Source organism: Artemia franciscana, chromosome 9 (assembly GCF_032884065.1).
Source record: "Artemia franciscana chromosome 9, ASM3288406v1, whole genome shotgun sequence".
Taxonomy (NCBI): Eukaryota; Metazoa; Arthropoda; class Branchiopoda; order Anostraca; family Artemiidae; genus Artemia; species Artemia franciscana.
This window is the reverse complement of record NC_088871.1, coordinates 20699294-20720832: the sequence shown is the minus strand read 5'-3', so window position 1 is coordinate 20720832 and position 21539 is coordinate 20699294. Positions and strand designations below refer to the sequence as shown.

The window sequence follows — 21539 nt, the reverse complement described above, 5'->3', positions numbered from 1 at the left end:
TCAGTAAAAAAAACTAGTTTTTTTATTTAATTACTGAAACAACAAGTCTTACAATAAAAGAAAAAAGGCTAAATATCCTCCAGAGCCATTGATGACGCAGAGGGTGGCAAATCAGCAATTTTGTCACTGGTCTTCTTTACGGGGCTAGTAGCAAGCCTGTCGTCCAACCTTACGGCATTAAAAACTAAACCTGGGCTCCATATTGCCAAGCAGAGTATCAATCATTTTCGCAGCCAAAGCAAGAGTAATATTAAAGAAAAATAAAGCAGAGCTTAGATAGGTAGGCTTTATCACTAGAATGGTTAAGGTCTTACCTCTCAGGGAAATCTCAGTATGTTTTGGTTAATGATCCTTCTTCTTCTACTTTGCGCTATATCAAAAGATTTCCCCTAGGACTCTGTGCCTGGACCACTTTTTTTCTTGATTTATATTAAGGATCTTGTTGATGGTCTTCATCCCCATGTTTACCCTGTCCTTTTCGCTGACTGCAGAAACTTTTTCATTGCTGCGGTGGATCTACCATCTGCCGCTTCTGTAGCCCAAGGTCCTCTTGATAAAGTGAAGGAGTGGTGCTGGTCAAATGATATGGTTCTTGCAGCCGGATGGGTATTGTCATACATTTCAGGACCCCTTATCGTGCGTGTGATGTACAGGCGACAATCATCCTAGCTTACGGGAATGATATTATACTACAAGCGACTACGGTGAAATTTCTTGGCGTGTTTCTCGATTGTTTTCTTTCTTTGCTCATTTCAAAGAGCCCGAGATAAAGCGATGAAGGTTACTTTTCATCTCCCTCGGCTATATCCTTCTTCTGATCTATATAGTGACGGTGGAATAGCTCCGCTGGATCATATTGTGCATAAAAGTAATCTTTATTTAGTGTATTCTGCTTTTCTAGGTACACTTCCACCGTCTCTGTAGCAGTTTTTCTGACGAACAGGCTCAGGTAGGGACTCTTCTTCTTGCTCCTGGGGAGCAAGCTTGCTTCTGGGGACGTGGTTCTTTCCGCTCGTTTTTGTTTTTGTTTGTGTTACGTTTAGTATAAAATAAATGATGATGATGATGAGGCATAATTGGACTCCTTGGTTTCTTATTTAAAAGCTAACAATACCCATAATGATTTCTTTGGGAGGAGGGGAGAAAAGATGCGAAATTTTCTGTCCGAACAAACTCTAGAACTCCAGTTTTTAATGAAAACTTACTCTACATAGAGCGTTTTAAATCAAGTTCATTCTTTTATGAAATTTGTAAGTCTACTGTCTCTACCCCAACCTTCCTTTTATTTATTCCTTTTAGTCAGTACATCAAGAGTAAAAAGAGCTTTGGCTTTTGCTAGATAAACGTACATATTTGAACTTACTATCTCTATTTTCAATGAAGAATGTGCTGCCATCTTCTCTTTTCCAGCTAATTGTCGGTTTTGGATCTCCAGCCGCAGCACAGCGTAGACTAACATCTGCTCCCTCATCCGCTATTGTATCCGAGCTTGATAAGTAATCTAATATATCAGGCGGGACTAGAACAAAAACAATTAAATTAATTCATTCCTGACTTTTATAATACATTTTTAATTTCAATTAAGCAAAGAACAAAAAGATTCAATATACAATCAGTTTACGGGGTTATCACCCTGAGATACAATGTAAATACTTTCGGGCAAAGAAAAATATCAAGAATATTTAAAATGAAATTCAAGGTTATGGTGTTATTGCGGTAATATTTAGACTAACTAAATCCATTTGTTTTCAAACAGTTCGTGGTAACGAACTGTAGTAAGGAATGACCCGGCTCAATAGTAATCGAAGCTCTAAAAAACAGAATTTTGATACCAATATAAACATCGAAAGAGTCGCATTTTTATGCTGATTTTAAATATATAAGTAATTTAAAACAAATTTTTGATACAGTAGATAAATCAAAGGAAAGAAATTTTATGATGATTTCAAATATATAAGTTTCATCAAGATTAGTCTTACCCATCAAAAGTTACGAGCCTGGGAAAATTTGCCTTATTTTAGAAAAAAGGGGGAAAACCCCCCTAGAAGTCATAGAATCTTAATGAAAATTACACCCTCACATTTAGCGCATCAGAGAACCTTACTGTAGAGGTTTCAAGCTCCTATCTGCAAAAATGTGGAATTTTGGATTTTTCGCCAGAAGAAAGATCACGGATTCGTGTTTATTTATTTTATTTAGTTTTTTTTTATCTAGGGGTGATCGTATCGACCCAGCGATCCTGGAATGTCGCAAGAGGGCTCATTCTGACGGAAATCAAAAGTTCTAGTGCCTTTTTTAAAGTGTTCAAAAGATTGGAGGGCAACTAGGCCCCCTCCCACGCTCATTTTTTCCCAAAGTCACCGGGTCAAAATTTTGAGATAACCTTTTATTGAGCATAGTCGAAAACAAATATATATGTCGTTGAGGACAACTTAATCCCCCACAGTCCCCCAAGGAAGGGCTGCAGGTTATGAACTTTGCCCATTGTTTACATATAGTATTGGTTATTGACGAAACATAATGCCGTTTTCAGGGGATATTTTTTCTGGTGGCGGAGGGGGGAGGGAGAGGGTTGGGGGTTGCCTGAGAGGATCTTTCCATGGAGAAATTTATCTTGAGGAAGAAATTTTTCACGAAGGGGGTGCCGGGTTTTCCAGCATTATATAAAACAACAATGAGAAATCAAGTAAAAAAACAAGTTTTTTCAACTAAAAGTAAAGAGCAGCATTAAAACTTAAAAGAACAGAAATTATTACATATGTGAGTGGGTTCTTCCACTCCACAATACCTCGCTCTTTACGTCAAAGTATTTTTGGTATTTTCGAAAGAGCTATTTATACTAATTAAACGGCTTTTGTGGTTCGGGGGTCATTCTTAAAGAATTGGAAAAAGGTTCGAACTTTAGTGTAAAGAGTGAGGTATTGAAGAGAGGGCGAACCCCCTCATATCTATCTATATATATATATATATATATATATATATATATATATATATATATATATATATATATATATATATATATATATATATATATATATATATATATATATATATATATATATATATATATATATATATATATATATATGTATATATATATATATATATATATATATATATATATATATATATATATATATATATATATATATATATATATATATATATATACATATATATATATAAATAAATGTAGTGTCTGTCCGTTACACTATCTTTATCGATACACTGTCTGTCTGTCACTAAGTATGACTCCGTATATGAAAGGCACTTTCCCTCTTCAACGCCCCGCTCTTTACACTATAGATTTTTACTGTTTTAAGAGGTAGAGTTAAGAGAAAGAGTCAAACTTTAGCGTAAAGAGAGGGGCGTTGAAGAGGAAACGCCCCTTTCATATACGGAGTAATTTCATATAAGGAAGTATGCGCATATTGCCTTTTCGTCAGTTGTACATCCCCCTCATCATGCTCTGAAAGTTTCCACTTAATATTCTTAAGCCGTTCATAAAATTAAAAATCTTTATTTCGATCTGAATTTTTCTATTTCTCATAATATCAGGGAAAAAAACGTTATAACCGAGATTACCGAAAAAAAAATGAATTCAATTCAAAGAAGATTCCTGCAGTATACTGATATGCTGCAGTATTGAACTAGCTCTCAAAGGGATTACACCTGTTTGAACTTTTGAATTGTTTGAACTTGATTCCTTAGCCACGAATTAATTCAGTGACTACAGAAATTGTGCAACCTGATTCTTGAATTTATCACACGATCAGACTTTTGGCGTTTTGAATTGGGAAAATTAGATACGATAGCCAAGTGTGGTGTGTAGAGAAAATTGGATATAATTTGCCTGCGCGTTAATTACACTTTTTAGTGTAGAGAAGGACTAGCAGCTGGGCCGACTTCGCACAGTTTGGACTGATTATTCACTTGGATACATTAGTGAGGCTCGGCCCTCACGGAAAGATAAGTTTCTTTCCTTTTATAATCTTTCATTTACTAGGCATGAATCCTGCGAACATTAAAATCGGTGATTTATTCCTAGCCAAATTTGTGGGCTACCCCTCTAGCCAATTCGAATCCTAGAGGTAATGACGGCGAATACCGGAGACTGCAAATTTGCTGTTTTTTGCTACGGCAAAAAACACGTTTTTTGCTACGGCAAAAAAAGGGGCTGTTCCCTCTTCAACGCCCTGCTCTTTGCGCTAATGTTTGACTCTTTCTTTCAACTGCAATATTTAAAACAGTAAAGACTTTAGCGTAAAGAGCAGGGCGTTGAAGAAGGAACAGCCCCTTTCATATACGGGGTAATTTCTGTTCGTTTTAAGTTTTAATGTTGTTCCTTACTTTCAGTTAAAAAAAACTTGCTTTTTTTAATTGTTTCAAAAACGATGAGAAATTAAATAAAAAACAGAAGTTTTTTAAACTGAAAATAAATAGCAACATTAGAACTTAACACAAAAGAAATCATTGCGTATATGAGGGGGTTCATCCCCTCTGCAATACCTCACTCTTTACGCTAAAGTATTTTTAGTAATTTCAAAAGAGCTAGTTATTTTAATTAAATGGCCTTTGTGGTTCAGGGGTCATTCTTAAAGAATTGGAACAAAATTTGAACTTTAGTTCAAAGAGTGAGGTATTGATGAGGGGACGACCCCCCTCCCACATACTTATTAAAAAGATATAGATATAGAAGTTCGTTACGTAAGTTAATTTGTAAGTTACGTATATATATTACTGGCAAAAACATTCGTAAATAAAGCTTAAAGTTCTATTGGCCTCTTTAAGTAACCAAAAAAATGGAGGGCTAAAAAGCCCCCTCGCCCGCCCCTTTTTTCCTCAAGATCGTCCGATCAAAACTTTGAGAAATCCATTTTGCCAAAAAAAATAAAGTTAATGTACAAATTTCATTTAATTATTCATTTTCGGGGATCTAAAATCAACACCTGCATTAATTCAAAAGCGTTCAGAAATTAAATAAAAAAAAAACATTTTTTTTTAACTGAATGTAAGAGGCGACATTAAAACTTAAAACGAACAGAAATTATTCCGTATATAAAAGGAACTGTCCCCTCATCTGCGCCCCGCTCTGTACGTTAAATTTTGCCTCTTTTTCATAACTCTACTTTTTAAAACAATGGAAAACTTTAGTGTAATTAGCGGGGCGTTGAAGACGGGAGAGTCCCTTTCATATATGGAATAGTTTCTGTTCGTTTTAAGTTTTAATGTCGCTCCTTGCTTTCATTTAAAAAAAAGCTTGTTTTTTTTATATAATAAGGATAGGCTTTGGTGCGTTTTTCGTTGTTTTCGTTCTGCAATAAGTATTTTTCTTAGCTGTATACATACTTCCCCGTGAAGATTTTGTAAAACTTTCTAGCAAACAACACCAAGTATCAATTGTATTTCCATAAAAAGGGATTGTCAAATCATAGGTTTTATTCTCCTTTTGGTTTTGTTATTTTTGTCTTATAAAGTTTACTCCTTTCTTAAGGGATTTCTATTATTGATCAAAAAAAGAGTACCGCATCTAAAGTATGACCCCTTTCTCTGCTATAGACCCCCCCCCCTAAAAAACGTTAAAATATATCCAGATACCTAACTGAAAGTCAATAGTTCATTGGTAGGTCGGTCGGATTACATCTTATAACGGTCTGGAGAGTCCTGGAATGTCTTGAGGAAGATTTTGCCTCTTGTATCCCTTATGTCTTCTACTAGTCCTGAAACCTTTTCCCATTTTCTTTTTGTTGGTTTTAAATTATTAATAATAATTATTATTTATTTTAAATTATTAATAATTAGTAATTGCATGTTTTTGCAAATAGTGTTTTGTGTTTATCAAATCCAAAAGTGCAGCTGGTCGGCTCTTCTGACGAAGATATTCTGAAACAAAATTAATATTAACATCAGATTCCTTATTTTATGCATTTTTTTTTAAATAGCAGTCGTTACCCTAACAATAATCCCCCTCCTTGGTGGTCCCATATATAGCTCTAATAATATATTTCGCTGCTATTTCGTGAATTGTCATTTTCTTTGTTGAAAAGAATTTGCTTAATTGCAGGCCCGATGAAATCCAGTTTCTCCTTAATAATTGATTACAATATCGGCTAAAAATATTGTTTGAAATTATTTTAAAATGTCACTAACTATGGGAGGAAACAAGATAACCTGATTAGCAGAAACAGCAGCATATTAAAAAGTAAATATTTTATTGTTTTAGTGTGTTATATATATATATATATATATATATAAATATATATATATATATATATATATATATATATATATATATATATTACTATTAACAACTGAATGCAGCACAGCACCAATCCACCTCAGGCCAAGACAGCTTTGCACACTAATCTTCCATACAAATCTGTTCAAAGCCTCCTTCTTTACACCCTCACAAGAAGTTTCGAGTCCTGGTGTCACTAATTGTTTGTTTGAGACGAAGATCAACAGTTTAACTCTGTAAGATCATCCAAAGTAAATCGAAATGGATACCCAGAGAAATCTAGGGAAGAATTCATGAGAAAAAAGACGAGAATCGTCGGATGATTTGTCTCCAACTAAGCATAGTACACCCATCTGAAGGCAGAGAACCAAGAAATCAGTAACTGTCCTATATGGACCAGTCTAATCGTGAAATAACTTTTGAAATAATCTCTAGTTGTGGTAAATTCAGTCGTTTTGTAATTTTCGTAGTCTTTTTCGTAATTCTTACGATATTAGATTAAGATTTTTTTTGTCGCTTTTAATTAAGCGTGTAATTATGTCTCTAGACTTGAAGCTTACGATCACGACAATTTTATTGGTTTGAGATTGCCCAGAAATTTTTATAGCTTTGCAAGTAAACCTTACCAACAACGCTTAAAACGGCAATTCTCTTTCTCATCGGTTCTGTGTTGATCTGACACATGTATGTACCAGCATCTCTTTGTTTTACTTCTTTTATGCGTAATGTCCATGTTTGTTCTTCATCATGACTGACTTGAATCCGCGAATTTCTCGTGATTACACTATCTGCTATAGTGAGGATTGTTTGAGTGTCCACCCGCAGCCATGCAACCTGCAAAAAGCGAGAATATCATACTAACTTATCAAAAACTTTTAAACTCTAGGTTCTTTCTTAGATTGACTTAATTGCTTGCTTATGTTGTGAATTTAATTTTTCTGACTGATTCACCTGCTCCCTCTCGCTGCATGTCTCACTATTTATTTCTGATTGAGTCCAGTGGTACGACGTAGATGACAAAATTCATTTGATAGCTAGAAATTACTAACTCTCAAAGACTTGATAGTTATCTTGGATGATAATCCAAGCCAACTGGTTGGTGGTGAGTAATATGTGGTTCCGCACACAACACCAGTTCTACTTACCGAAAGTAAATGAACAAAGATCTAACTCCGAACAGATTATTTAGGAAAGAGAAAAGCAGGATGCCTCAGATTAGCTGATAAAAAAACCTAAACATGGAGGCAGATAAAGTTCAAGTTCTATGTATTTTCATAAAATAACAATAACAAAAACAATATCCCATAGGGCTCAATGACCCGTTACTTGGGAAACGACATACAATAAATAAAGAATCATAAAACTTGTCATAAACATATTAACCAACATCTAAATATAAGTATATAAGGAAAAGAAATCAACTCACCGGCAGTCCCCACGAAACAGCGACCCCCACATCACCCGACAATAAAACACAAATTTAAATTCTCGCGTCATCAAGGATACAACACCAACAAAACAACAACCCACAAAAGAAAAAATAAATAAATAAACCATAAGAAACATTTAATTACAAGCCTTTAATAAGAAATTTTTCATTTGTCAAACAGTTCGTGGTAACGAACTGTAGTAAGGAGCGACCCGGCTCAATAGTAACCAAAACTCTAAAAAATTGAATTTTGATATCAATAGCTACATCAAAAGAATCGCATTTTAATGCTGATTTTAAATATATAAGTTTAATCAAGTTTAATCTTACCCATCAAAAGTTACGAGCCTGAGAAAATTTGCCTTATTTAAGAAAATAGGGAGAAACACCCCCTAAAAGTCGTAGGATCTTAACGAAAATGACACCATCAGATTCAGCGTATCAGAGAACCCTACTATAGAAGTTTCAAGCTCCTATCTACAAAAATGTGGAATTTTGTATTTTTTGCCAGAAGACAAATCACGGGTGCGTGTTTATTTGTTTGTTTTTTTTTTTGTTTTTTTTTTTTTTCTTTTCCCCAGGGGTCATCGTATCGACCAAGTGGTCCTAGAATGTCGCAAGAGGGCTCATTCTAACGGAAATGAAAAGTTCTAGTGCCCTTTTTAAGTGACCAAAAAAATTGGAGGGCATCTAGGCCCCCTCCCACGCTCATTTTTTTCCCAAAGTCAACGGATCAAAATTTTGAGATAGCCATTTTGTTCAGCATAGTCGAAAACCATAATAACTATGTCTTTGGGGATGACTTACTCCCCCACAATCCCTGGGGGAGGGGCTGCAAGTTACAAACTTTGACCAGTGTTTACATATAGTAATGGTTATTGGGAAGTGTACAGACGTTTTCAGGGGGATTTTATTTTGTTTGGGGGTGGGGCTGAGGAGAGGGGGCTATGTTGGAGGATCTTTCCTTGGAGGAATCTGTCATGAGGGAAGAAAAATTCAATGAAAAGGGCGCAGGGTTCTCTAGCACTACTATAAGAAAACAATGAAAAATAAACATGAAAACGTTTTTTCAAATGAAAGGAAGAAGTAGCATTGAAACCTAAAACGAACAGAGATAATTACGCATATGAGGGGTTCTAAAAATACTTTAGTATAAAGAGCGAGGTATTTAGGAGGAGATAAATACCTTGCTCTTTATGCTAAAGTATTTTTAGTAATTTCAACTATTTATTCTACGGCCTTTCTGATTCAGGGGTCATTCTTAAAGAATTGGGACAAAACTTACGATTTAGTGTAAAGAGCGAGGTATTAACGAGGGTAAAAACCCCCTCGTATACATAATAAAAATATAAGGTTATGAAAGTTTGTTATGTAAGTTAATTCTTAAGCTACGTGTATTTCTTACTAATAAAAACGTTCATTAAAAATTAAAAGTTCTAGTTGCCATTTTAAGTGACCGAAAAATTGGAGGGCAACTAGGCCTCCTTCTCCACCCCTTGTTTCTCAAAATCGTCTGATCAAAACTAAGAGAAAGCCATTTAGCCAAAAAAAGAATTAATATACAAGTTTCATTTTAATAATTTATGTGCGGAGAGCCAAAACCAAACATGCATTAATTCAAAAACGTTCAGAAATTAAATAAAAAAAACTAATTTTTTTAGCTGAAAGTAAGGAGCGACATTAAAACTTAAAACGAACAGAAATTACTCCGTATATGAAATGGGTTGTCCCCTCCGCAATCCCTCGCTCTTTACGCTGAAGTTTGACTCTTTGCCACAATTCTACTTTTTAAAACAATTAAAAGCTTTAGCGTAAAGAGCGAGGGATTGCGGAGGGGACAACCCATTTCATATACGGAGTAATTTCTGTTCGTTTTAAGTTTTAATGTCGCTCCTTACTTTCAGCTAAAAAAATTAGTTTTTTTTAATTAATCTCTTAAAGGAGCCAAGTGTCCGTGACTGCCGGATCTCAGCGGAAACCAAGTTCCAAGCACGCCCCACAGTCACAGCCAGGCCGAAGTCTGAACGAACCGAGGGACTAGCTGGAATCATCCCATCCTCCCGGTTACGAACCATATACAAATTTACTTCCCCTACTAGTTTAAGCAGTCCCGAAAAACAACACGGGAGCAGGTCTTATGTTACGTTATTATTTTTTTTCTTATTAAGAATATCTAACTTCTCTCGTGTGCAACTAGCCACTGATACGGCGCCAAAATTCTGTTTGGTTCTTTTTGTGGTAAATAAGTCTAGTCTTATATAAGTCTAGAATATTAGTTGTAATAAAGATACGAGAGCACTGCAGTCAGGAAAAGATCTTTTAAATACTACGTATCCATTGTAGAAAATACAATTGTGTTATTGTTACCAGTTACTTGCTCTTCCAAAGAAAATCATATTTTAAAAAAATGCTAATTCACTATTACGATCTCGTGTTGTAAAAGTATTATCAGTACGACGGTTCAGTCATTGCTATATATATTGAATCTATGGGTGCTACCATAAAACTTCCCAGGGGAGAAGGCAAGCCTATCAGGGGCTTTATTTTTACCATGATTTAATTTGAGACATTTCTCATATTGTTTTATTCTGAAGTATGCTTCTCTTTTAGAAGAGCAAAACTCTTTAAATCTTGAAAATTATTCATGATTGAATCTTCCACGCTTTTTGGTCACATGTAAAATCCCTTCAAACTTTAACCACGTTATTTTCCACAAACCTCAGAAAATGAATCATAATTTAGCTTCTTAAGCCTCCTAAGGCTGAGGCACATAAAGAGTCTGAAGCGACAGCGTAGCATGGCTTTTCACTATCTAGTCATCAAATTGTCATTTTTATGGTCAGTTTTATTATTTCCGACTTGTGGGAACCATAGTGCATTTATTCATTACATACTACTGTAGTATATAATTCACTTACGCAATTTGTGGTCACATGTAAAATGCCTTCAAACTTTATCAAATAATTTAATTTGAGAGCTAGGAAACTATTCCATAATCCAAGTAATTTTCCAGAAGCTGCAGTAAATGAATGATAATTTAGTTTTTGAGCTTTCTAAGGCTTAGGCAGATAAGGGTCCGAAGTGACAGCGTAGTATGTCTTTTTGCTGTCCAGTCATCGAATGGTCATTTTACCGTTCATCAGTGTTATTACTTCTGACTTTTGGGAACCATAGTGTTCATTATAGACCTCCAACTGGGATCCAACTTCAATCAAATAATATCATCTCTCGTAGTTTTACGAGTTAAAACTGAAACATAGGGACCATTTTTATTAAGGTGGGCCCTTTTTTGGTGTTTTCACTGGAAATATCAGAAAAACATTTTTTTTTTATAGTTTGAAGACCTCATTTTTGTGTATTTTTTTTAGAAAAAGAATAAGATTCTTCCCTTTCTCCTCTACATTTTTGTGAATTGCTACCCCTGATCTGAAAGAAGGATTTTCTTCATATAATGAAGGAAGTTGCATGGATTTCTCCAACTCCTCTCATCAAAATATCGATCTCTCTCCAGATTTTGTTAGTGCTTGGAGGAGGGCGGGAGAAGGAAGTCTCAAATCTAAGAAAAAATTATATATATTATTTATTTTTGTTTTTAATCCTTTCTCTCTCTAGTAAATCGAATCACTTTTGGATAGTTCGAAGCACAACATCCGGAAATTGATGATTCAGCTACTAAGGGTGACCAGTCACTACACTATGAACATTGATAGAGAATCCTAGACATCTAACGCTTATAGGTTTGCAAATTATTTTGTTGATCTCTTACTAATATTTTCAGGGACTGACTAGCTTAATCAGCTATGCTGAATTATTTTTTCAAGCTTGTAAATTTTTTTTGGCATTTCATCGCTGCTTAATACGTACCTGATTATTTTGGGTGGAATAATTTTTGCTAGCTGACACTTGCTTCCTCGGGATGGCAAATAAGTGGTGGCTAAAATTGTTAGCTTTCAATTGAACTGTGGATGAAAGTCTTAAATTTTTTGTATAAGGCGAGCTTTAGATGTAATAATAGAATGGAAATGTTTAATAACCCCAAACTTCAGTATAGAAATAAATCTTCTTTTTTTACTTGAAGTAGTGATATTCCAAGTTTATTATGCATTTTTTTTCTATAACTTTCTTAAAAAACAAGCAAAAATCATTTTAAATAAAGAAGCTTTCTGATGGTATAGCGTGAAGTTAAAGCTTAAAACGAGCAAAAATTTAGTGATTCGCAGCCTATGCAACAGATATCTAGGAAACTAGAGCAAATAAACCGATTGACTATATTTCTGTGTGTTTGTAGGATTAAGCAAAACTAGCTGTTTACTGAAAACGCAAAATAATAGTGAATTATTTATACAGTAGCAGCATAAAACACTTATAAAACATTAATACTTTTGAATCCTTGAATTTTGCTCAACTAAGAAACGCAGCTTCACAGCTAAACACAAAGATTCACGGCTAAACTTAACAAAATTAAACGGATTGTATGTTGAAAAGAGTTGGAAGAGAGTCAAACTCACGTAAAGAAAAGTTCATATGAAGGTTTTCAAAACAATGAACATATCTATTCATTCTCCTAAGCAAGATAAGTGCCCAATTTGCAGTAGGCAGAGGAGCCTTTCATTGACTGCAGTAAAAGCGGAAAAGAAAATTATTGTGCAAATTGGGTTCCAACGAAACGTATACTGTTCTACTAAACTTAATGAGAAAAATAGGACGTTCTGACGAAGTTCTACTTTATGACCGACTGTTGCGGCCGTCACTTTATGAACCAGTTCTTTGCTTTATAGTTGGATATCTAGTAGAAACTCTGCCGAATGTACAGGAAGTACTCAACATTCTTCTGAAATCAGGGCACCCGCAACGAAATTGGTATAGTATGGATGTTTGCATTGAAAGACCAACAAAGAACGTGACTGTCTTTACGATCAAGACATGACACAACATTCACCTTTCAGCAAGAATAGATCCATGTCTGTTCATATTTTATGTTATTGACGATCACAAGCATTGGAATCGCTTCAACTAGTTAAGAGTGGATCTGAAACAATATTTTCTTTTTTGAAGATAAAAATGATCCATTCTGTACTATCTGAAGCTTATCCAAAAGTTTTCGTACTGCCAAGCAAAGAACTAAAGAGCCAAATTTTAACGTCTGACGAGAGCTTTGCAATTAAACGGTCAAAAATGCTTCTCTTGTAAAATCTATACATTTAAAGAATGATTTATCTATATATTAAACTAAACCCCTTGTTTCTCTTTTAAATCCCCTATTTTGTAATGGTGCTGTATTAATAGATATTTCATGGAAAAATTCATTATGAGATTTTCATATATGCTCTTTTTGTGGGTTAATTTAGTGTCTTTGTGCTATATTTGTCACAGTAAATTTATTCATTCATCGTAGTAGCGTTAGTGACGGATTCGATCGCGAAATTTGATTTATAGCCAGGATACAGCTAGAAGGCAACTAGCTGAATATTCAAAGACGTGAAGTGATTTTAGCGGACATCCAGTCAAAAATTGGCACATCTTGTTTCAAATGATTTGTAAAGTCCGTATATAATTGCACAGTTTTAATGGATGATGATTTGCCAGCTTTTGTCAGCATTTGTAGTTATGAATATTTATGTATAGCACCTTATAATGGCAAAGCTTGTGATAGGAAAATCTACACATTTTTCTGGAGCTTTTTGGAAATATAAGAAATTCGCTTTGCAACCAAGATTTCTGTCGGATTATCTTGGAATACAGTCATTAGGAAGTCACAAATAAAGCCAGTTTGTGATTGCAAAAGCTTTGTTTACTTATTACCATTCAAGGCATATTGTCACATTGTTGATCGTAAAACAATATACTGGTTTCAAAGTGTGTAATAGTTATAAAAAAATATAAGGTAATAAATTGTTGTAGAGGAAAGGTGTTTGATGGGATACAAGTCCCCTTGGTATATTAGATACTTTTGTATATTTTAGGTTATAAAACCACTCTTTACTTTCATGTAAAAAATTTAATTTTTTATGCTGAAGAAATGCACTTGAATGATTTTGATTTCAAGTGACCGTACAATGGAAACAAAGTATAGCTATGGATTTTGGCTAAGCCCATGATAAAAAAAGAAAACAAATCCAAACCCTTAAGTAAGGTAAATCTTTGGATATATGAGGGGATTGCCTTAGTTGCCTTCTAATCTTTTTAGTCGCTTGAAAATGGCCCTAGATATTTAATTTTGGTTATAATGAGCCCTCTCTCGATATTCTAGGACCATTTATTTGATACGATCGCCCCTGAAAAAAAAAACATAAAAAACGAATAAACATGCATCCGTGGTCTTTGCTTTGGCAAAAAAATTCCATATTTTTACATACGATGATTTCACGCAAAATTTGATGGCGGGATTTTAATTAAAATTCTTTGAATTTTTAGGGGTGTTCCCCCATTGTCTTTTTCGAAAATCAGGCAAATTTTCTCTGGTTAGTACTCTTGAGGAAAAGCAGCAACCTCAAAGAATCTTATATATTAGGAATCACCACAAAAGACAATTCTCGTAATATATGTATTGGTATCAAAATTCAATTTTTTAGACTTTTGGTTATTACTGAGCCAAGTCGCGCCTTACTTACAGTTCATTACCACGAACGGTTTGATCTTCTTTGTGATGGCAATTTTTATTCCTTTTTTTTTGATTTTATGAGAAATAAGAACACTTTGCTTGAAATAAAGATTTTTTTTTGGTTACTTGCAAATTATGTTCTTGTCACTAGAAGACTTTGGGGTTCTGACATTAATGGTTGTTTTACTCTTGGGAATTTTTTTTTTTAATTTATTTCTGTTCATCTTTTGTTTAATGTAGCTCTTTACTATCCTTTAAAAAGATTTTTTTTGTGGAAAAAGAATCTGTTAATTAGTCAAGCGAAAAGGTAAGACTAATGTGTAAAAAAAAATCAGTTTAGTAAGTTTGTCTGAATGTAAACAGTGAGAAAATTATTAAATTTGGATTACAATGATTCTCTTGGATTGACTGATACAGTGTATCTGTGGATGCTTAAGTGGGCTAGGTTAAACCTACCTTACTAAGATCTGCCCATAAAGTTGGCATTTGTTTGAAGCTATCTTTTGAAATAATTAACTCATTTTTTTTTGGCGTTGACATTATTAGATTCTTACTAATTTCAGTTATTATAGATGGCGTTCATTTAGACGCTGAACCGTGAACGGGATACCGTGATCGGGATACCTAGTTTGTTACTCGAAGATGTCCAAAGTAAAATCGTCCCTAGAGACGTCTGATCACGAATCGTTGGAGTCTCTTACTGTCATGAATGAAAAAAGTGTTGCAGTGCTGCTGGATATGTTGAAGGACGTAATAGGGTCATTCAAAGTCCCCGGTGGCAAATTTAATGCCTCCCAAATATGCAGCAGAATCCAATATCTTCACCAACGAACAATCGAAGAGAACATTGAACTCCTCCGAATCGAAAATTCCCGTCTGAATGAAGTTGTGAATCTCCAGAAAGAGCTTGAGCGGATAAAATCGCAAAAAAATGGACAGATTTATGTACCCGCACCCCAGCAGGCGTCTTATGCCCAAGCGCTCAAGGGTCCTGAAACATTCTCTGTGATTCTGGAGCCTGTATCTGTGGAAAAACGAAACCGTATGAATTTTGACGAAGCCATGCAAGTTACGGAATCAATCAGCAGAGTTGTCAAAGGAGAAAATTCCGATTTTTCCGTGAAGAAAGTTGTTCCGGCGAAGGAAGGTAGAGTCATCTTGGAATTGGGGTCGAAAAGGGAGCTAGAGGCAGCCATGTCAGTACTGACAGAGAAAGTGTCGGACACGAAGTACAAACCGAAAGAGGTGAAAAAGCACTTTCCAAGAATGTTAGTCAATGGGGCTCCCTCCCCTCAGGTCAAAGACGAAAGTGAAAAATACCTGCTGCAGTGTAACCCAGAAATTCAGCGGATGGCCAACGAAGGGGAAAGCTTCAGGATCATCACCATTCTTGAAAACGCGTCGAAAAGGAAAGTTGTTGTGGAAGTGAGTCCAAAGATCCGCCAATTTATACTGTCCCAAAGAGGCTTACGGATCGGTTTTATCCTTGCCTCTTGCGACGACTATGTACACTTGATAAGATGTAGCAAATGTTGCTTATACGGTCATCGGAAGACAGATTGTAGAGCGGACGAAGTATGCTCATGGTGCATGGGTCCGCACACTTATAAAAATTGCGACAAGTCCTTTTCGTCCCGCCCAAATTGCCGGGCTTGCGAAAAAAACAAACTTAAGTCAGATGGGCATGCTGCCTATGAGTTAAGCAAATGCCCGGTTGCAAAGAAGTTAACTGCTCGTTTAAAGAATAATATCCAGTTTAATTGACTCAATCTCGAGATGTGAATATTGATAAGAATAACTTAACAGTGCTTCAAATTAATTTGCAACATTCTTATTCAGCAGCCCTACAGTTGCAAAAAAAAATAGAAGAACTGAAACCGGATATAGTTCTGTTGCAAGAACCGTATGTAAATAAATTCTGTAAAATATCATGTGTTCCATATAGTTACAAGTGTTTCTCTAAAATTGACACAGATAAGAAATTTTTTTGTGCTGCCGTATTAGTGAAAAATAGTCTAAAAGCTGACGTACACCATAACCTCTCGTCTAATGAATGTGTGACAGTTTCAGTTTATTTGAACAGTAGAACTTTGACATTCTGTTCGGTATATTGTCCTCCTTCGGTGCAGCGATTGACAGATAATATCAGTTGTTTAGACAAGGTCAGACATTTTGCTAATTACGTTGTTGGGGGGGATTTTAACGCTAAAAGCCCTTTGTGGCTGAGTAACAGTCAAACTGACAAGAAAGGCAAGGAGCTTGAAGATTTTTTTGCTAGTAAATCATTGTTAGTAGTGAATGATCCTAGTGAGACAACGTATGGGCTACGCAATACAACTAGCCCAGACGTTACTGCTGTAGGTACTAATCTTGTTCAAAGTGTAAGGTGTTGGAAAGTTCTTGATGAATACCCTTCTCTTTCGGATCACTCATATATTTTATTTACTTTGGAGTTTAATTTTCCCATATTTGAGACTGAAGAGCCAAGATACATTTATAAGAAAACTAAATGGGATACTTTTAGTGCTACTTTATTACGTGGAATCGATGACATTTATTCTCTACCTATGTCCTCGGTGGAGGAAATTGATTGTGCTGCTAATGAAATTAAGAATTTAATGCAAAAAGCAACTAAGGAATCGACCCCTTTTAAAAATAGTCACAAACAAAGCAAATATGCAAGGTGGTGGAACCAAAATTTGACAGATTTAAGAAAGAAGTACAGACATGCTCAAAGGGTCTATAAGAGACTTGGTACCGTTGAAAGCGAGCAAATAAAGAATCAAACACATCTAGATTATAAAACGAAAATTTTGGCAGCGAAAAAGGAAGATTGGAAAAAGTTCTGCGAAGAAAAAGCTAGTTTGGACCCTTGGAACACTATAAATAAAATTTGCAAGTTAAAAGGCTCTGCAACTCTCCCAGTTCATATTTTAAAACAAGATGGGTCGATGACAGATTCACCTAAAGAGGCTGGAGAACAACTTCTAGGTAAATGGTTTTCGTCAGATGATAATTCTAATGACAGTGTTGCTCAAAAGTTGATAAGAAATGAAACAGAAAATATCTCTAGTGAAAATCAGGATAAAATGGAACCTATTACCATGGAAATTTTACAGGATGTTATTAAGTCGATCAAACCCATGAAGGCTCTGGGACCTGATGGTATAATGAATTTTACTATAAAGAAAAATATTAATGTTTTATCACCTACTTTGTTGAAGCTTTTTAATAGTTGCCTAAAGACATCATATTTTCCTGTCCTTTGGAAACAAGCAAATATTATAGTAATTCTTAAAAAAGGGAAAACTAATGATGGTAACCCCGGTTCTTATCGCCCGATTAGCTTGTTGTCAAACATCGGACAAATTTTTGAACGGATTATTATGAATAGATTAGATAAACTTAGTTTGGATAATTGTTGGGTTTCTAAAAGACAATTTGGGTTTTACAAGGGTAAAAGTACAATAGATGCAGTTGACAATATGGTAAGCGTTTTTGAGAAAAATAAAGAGGAAAAGAAATTCACACTTTGCCTTTTTTTGACATTAAAGGAGCATTCGACAATGCATGGCATCCAGGTATTTTAAAAAAGCTCAAGGATAAGAAATGCCCAACTCAATTGTTAAGATTAGTGAAAAGTTTTTTATCAGATAGGACGGTATCATATGGAAAAGATGTATCCCGGAAGTTGGAAAAGTCTTGTCCGCAAGGATCAATTTTGTCTCCTTTTTTATGGTTAATCAACATAAATGACCTTTTAGAAATGGATTTTGGTGAAAATTGTACGATTCAGGCGTATGCTGACGATGTCACTGTAATTTTAACAGGTAAAAATATTCTGTTTTTAGAAAATTTGGCGGAAAAAATATTTCAGAAGTTTGAAGTGTGGGCTGCAGAAAACAAACTTACTTTCGACCAACGTAAAACAGAAGCTGTATTGTTCACAAACAAACACAGAGTTCCTGTTGTAAATCTTTTTTTTGGAGGAGAAAAAATTAATATACAACAAAAAGTCCGTTACTTAGGAATTATTTTAGATAGGAAACTTTTATGGACTGATCATGTCTCTTCCCGAGTTACTGCTGCAAAGCAGTATTCGACGAGACTCCTTTGTGCAGCGAAGATGACATGGGGTCTCAAACCACAAGCTTTAAGAAAATTATATAAATCAGTTATAGAAAGTACAATTTTGTATGGGGTATCAGTTTGGTTTTCAGCTCTTAGAAAGAAAAATATTTTACAAATGCTACAGTCTGCTCAAAGAACTTCAATGATAATAATCTCAAAATCTTTCCGTTCTGCCCAAAATGACGTAATTACGGCCATTGCTGGGGTACTGCCAATTTCTTTCCGAGCGACTGAGCTAGCGACATTGCGCTATGCGAAAAAAGGCCGTCCAAGTCACTGGCCAAATTTCACTTCTCCTGAATTCCCCCTTTCTAAACGCTCATCCAATCATAGTACTTTCACTGATGAATCATTAGTAGATATCTTAGGCCTTTCGACAGTACGAGAAATCCATACTTCAACCTTTCATATTAATAGAAAGGCATTGAAAAATATACTTTACGGACGATGGTATGAAGAATTTAAGAATAAAGTTAGTTCTTGGTCAATTCGCTTTTTTGCTTCAACAGAAGATTTATTAGCTGTTTGCAAAGTTCAGCCCTCCTACCATCTAACGCAGATTATTACGGGTCATTGCAGGCTAAATTTCTTTCTTCACCGAATAAACAAAATTGATACGGAGTTGTGCCTTTGCGGTGTAAATGAAACTTGTTCCCATTTTCTTTTTGAGTGCCCTATTTATGCTCGTGAACGTTTAGAATTAATATTTCACCTTAATAGTATCAATGTTCCTTTTCCGTTTAATCTTGATTTGATTTTTAAATTTAGGAATGTTAGAAATATTTTACTGAAATACATAAGAAAAACTAAACGTTTGGATTTGGGGTTATAATCTTATTTTTAAAAAAAAATATGTGGATTTTTTTTTTTATGTCTGATAACGGAATTCATTGTGTATTATTTAGTTTGTCTTTTTGTTTTTGTTTTCTCTTGTTTAGTTAGATTGTATGTACAAAATTATGTGTTTTGTAGTTTATTTTAGATGTTTAGTTTTGTCTCTTTGTTAGTCGTGAAATGCCGTAAGGTTAATTTTTTTTTTTTTTTTCTTTTTCTTTTTGTCCATAGTGTTTAGCTTTAGAATAGAAAGTGAAATACTTTTTGTAAGTTGAATCACTAAATAAATTCATTCAATGTGTAAAATTCTGTATATTGTTTATCTCTGCTGTATAAAGTTTCTTATTTAAAATCAAAACATTTAGTCAAATCATACAAGCCAGGAGTTAATTGGTACTACGTCAAAGTTTTTTCCGTTAGATAGGTTCATGATCGTGTTTATACTAATTATGTAAACAGGCACTTATAATGTTTCATTGCATATACAAAAGCTTTGCGAAAATTCTGAAAGGCAATTAAATTTATTAATAGTCTACTTCGTTGGTAGTTTTCAAACAGGCTATTTGAGACATCTTTTGAAGAAGAAACAAGTTAGTATTTATATAAAAAAAAAGTAGAAGAGCGACTAAACAGGAGCCGTTTATGGAGTAGTAGTAGCAGTAGCTATAGTAGTAGTTGTACTAATAGTAATAGTAGTATTAGTTATAGTAGCAGAAGTAGGTAGCAGTAGTAGTAGTAACATTAGCAGTAGCCCTGAGTGTTTCAACCTAATAATTTCAGCCGTTCTTAAGATATTGCTCATGCCCCATTTTGATTACTAACTTACGTATAGTGCCTTTTGATTTAGTTTTATATCAAAATAAACTTTCCCTGAAAGTTTCTATTTAATGCCCAATTTTATTCCTTGGGTATTACATCTGTGGCATAATGAAAATTAGAGGCCCTTAGACTGTTTTGATTGAGTTCCATAGAAGTATTGCCAATAGTAGTAGTAGCATTTGTAGTAGCAGTAGCGATGAAAATTTCAATTCAATACCCACAGCTGTATCTGAGATAATGCTGACAAATCTTTTTGCCAACCTGCATGCGCCTAGTGCCTTTTCATCTGGGTTTACATACCTTTCAAACCATCCCTGAATGTATTAAATTAACAGCCTATTCAGTGCCTGAGATGTTATATCTTGTGATTTTTGATACTGAGATGTTATCATTTTGACAATTTGGATGCACCTGAACTCTTTTGAGTTAGTTTATCAGTAGCAGTAGTAATGTTAGTTGTACTAGCAGCAGCAATGGTAGTAGTGGTAGTAGTAATAGTAGTTGCACTAGTAGTAGCAATATTAGTTACCCGAAAACTTTTAGCTTAGTACCCTTAACCTTGGCAGCAGTAGTAATCATAGTGGTATGAATAGCAGTAGAAGTAGTGGTAGGAGTAGCAGCAGTAATATTAGTAGTAGTAGTAGCAGTAATGGTACTCACGTAGTGCCAGTTGGTTAGTTCAATATCCCCCTCAACATTCGCTAAAAGCTTTCCCTTATAACCTTAGTCTGCACCATTCCTCTCAACATTGGAGTTTTCATCCTTATAACCTTATCCTTAGTAATCGTAGCAATAGCAACAGTAGTAATATTATACATAGGATGCATTTTGTTTAGTTATCCCCCTCAAAATGCCTTGAATGTTTCAATTTTATGTTCTACGACGATCCTGAGATAATGTTGATATGCTCCTTTGATAGTCTGCATGCACATAGTCCGTTTCCAAGTATTGAAGCCCCCCCCCCGCAACATTCCTTAGAAGCAACAGTAATACTACTACTACTACCAATACTACTACCATTTTACGAGCCATTTTACCCATTTTACAACCACTACTGCTACGTTTTACGAGTCTGGAAAAATTCCAAGAAGGGTTCGAACCCGGTAAAGTTCACCCCCCCCCTTGGATACGGGTTTGGCACTATATTCATGTTCCTGCTACCACTTTTTATGCTGCTACGACTACTGCTAGTATTAATATTAATACTCCTCCTACTAACTAATACTACTACTACTACTACTACTACTACTACTACTACTACTACTACTACTACTACTACTACTACTGCTGCTGCTACTACTACTATTAGTACTACCACTACTACAACTGTCACTACCACAAATACTACTAATACTGCTACTACTATCAATTCTACTACTACAACTACAGCTACTACTACTACTACTACTACTACTACTACTACTACTACTACTACTACTATTACTACTACTACTACTACTACTACTATTACTACTACTACTACTATT

At 34.8% G+C, this 21539-nt stretch overlaps 1 protein-coding gene across 3 annotated transcripts in view; it reads right to left on the bottom strand.

Annotated features, from left to right (window-relative positions):
- The window catches only part of LOC136031579 (lachesin-like), a 108997-nt gene that overhangs the window by 46504 nt on the left and 40954 nt on the right, over positions 1-21539 (bottom strand). For all 3 annotated transcript variants that reach the window (XM_065711247.1, XM_065711250.1, XM_065711248.1), the window contains exons 3-4: positions 6865-7072; positions 1364-1519 (exon numbers count right to left, since the gene is read on the bottom strand). In XM_065711247.1, coding sequence (XP_065567319.1) covers positions 1364-1519; positions 6865-7072 — 364 coding nt within the window. The remainder of the gene's footprint in view (positions 1-1363; positions 1520-6864; positions 7073-21539) is intronic.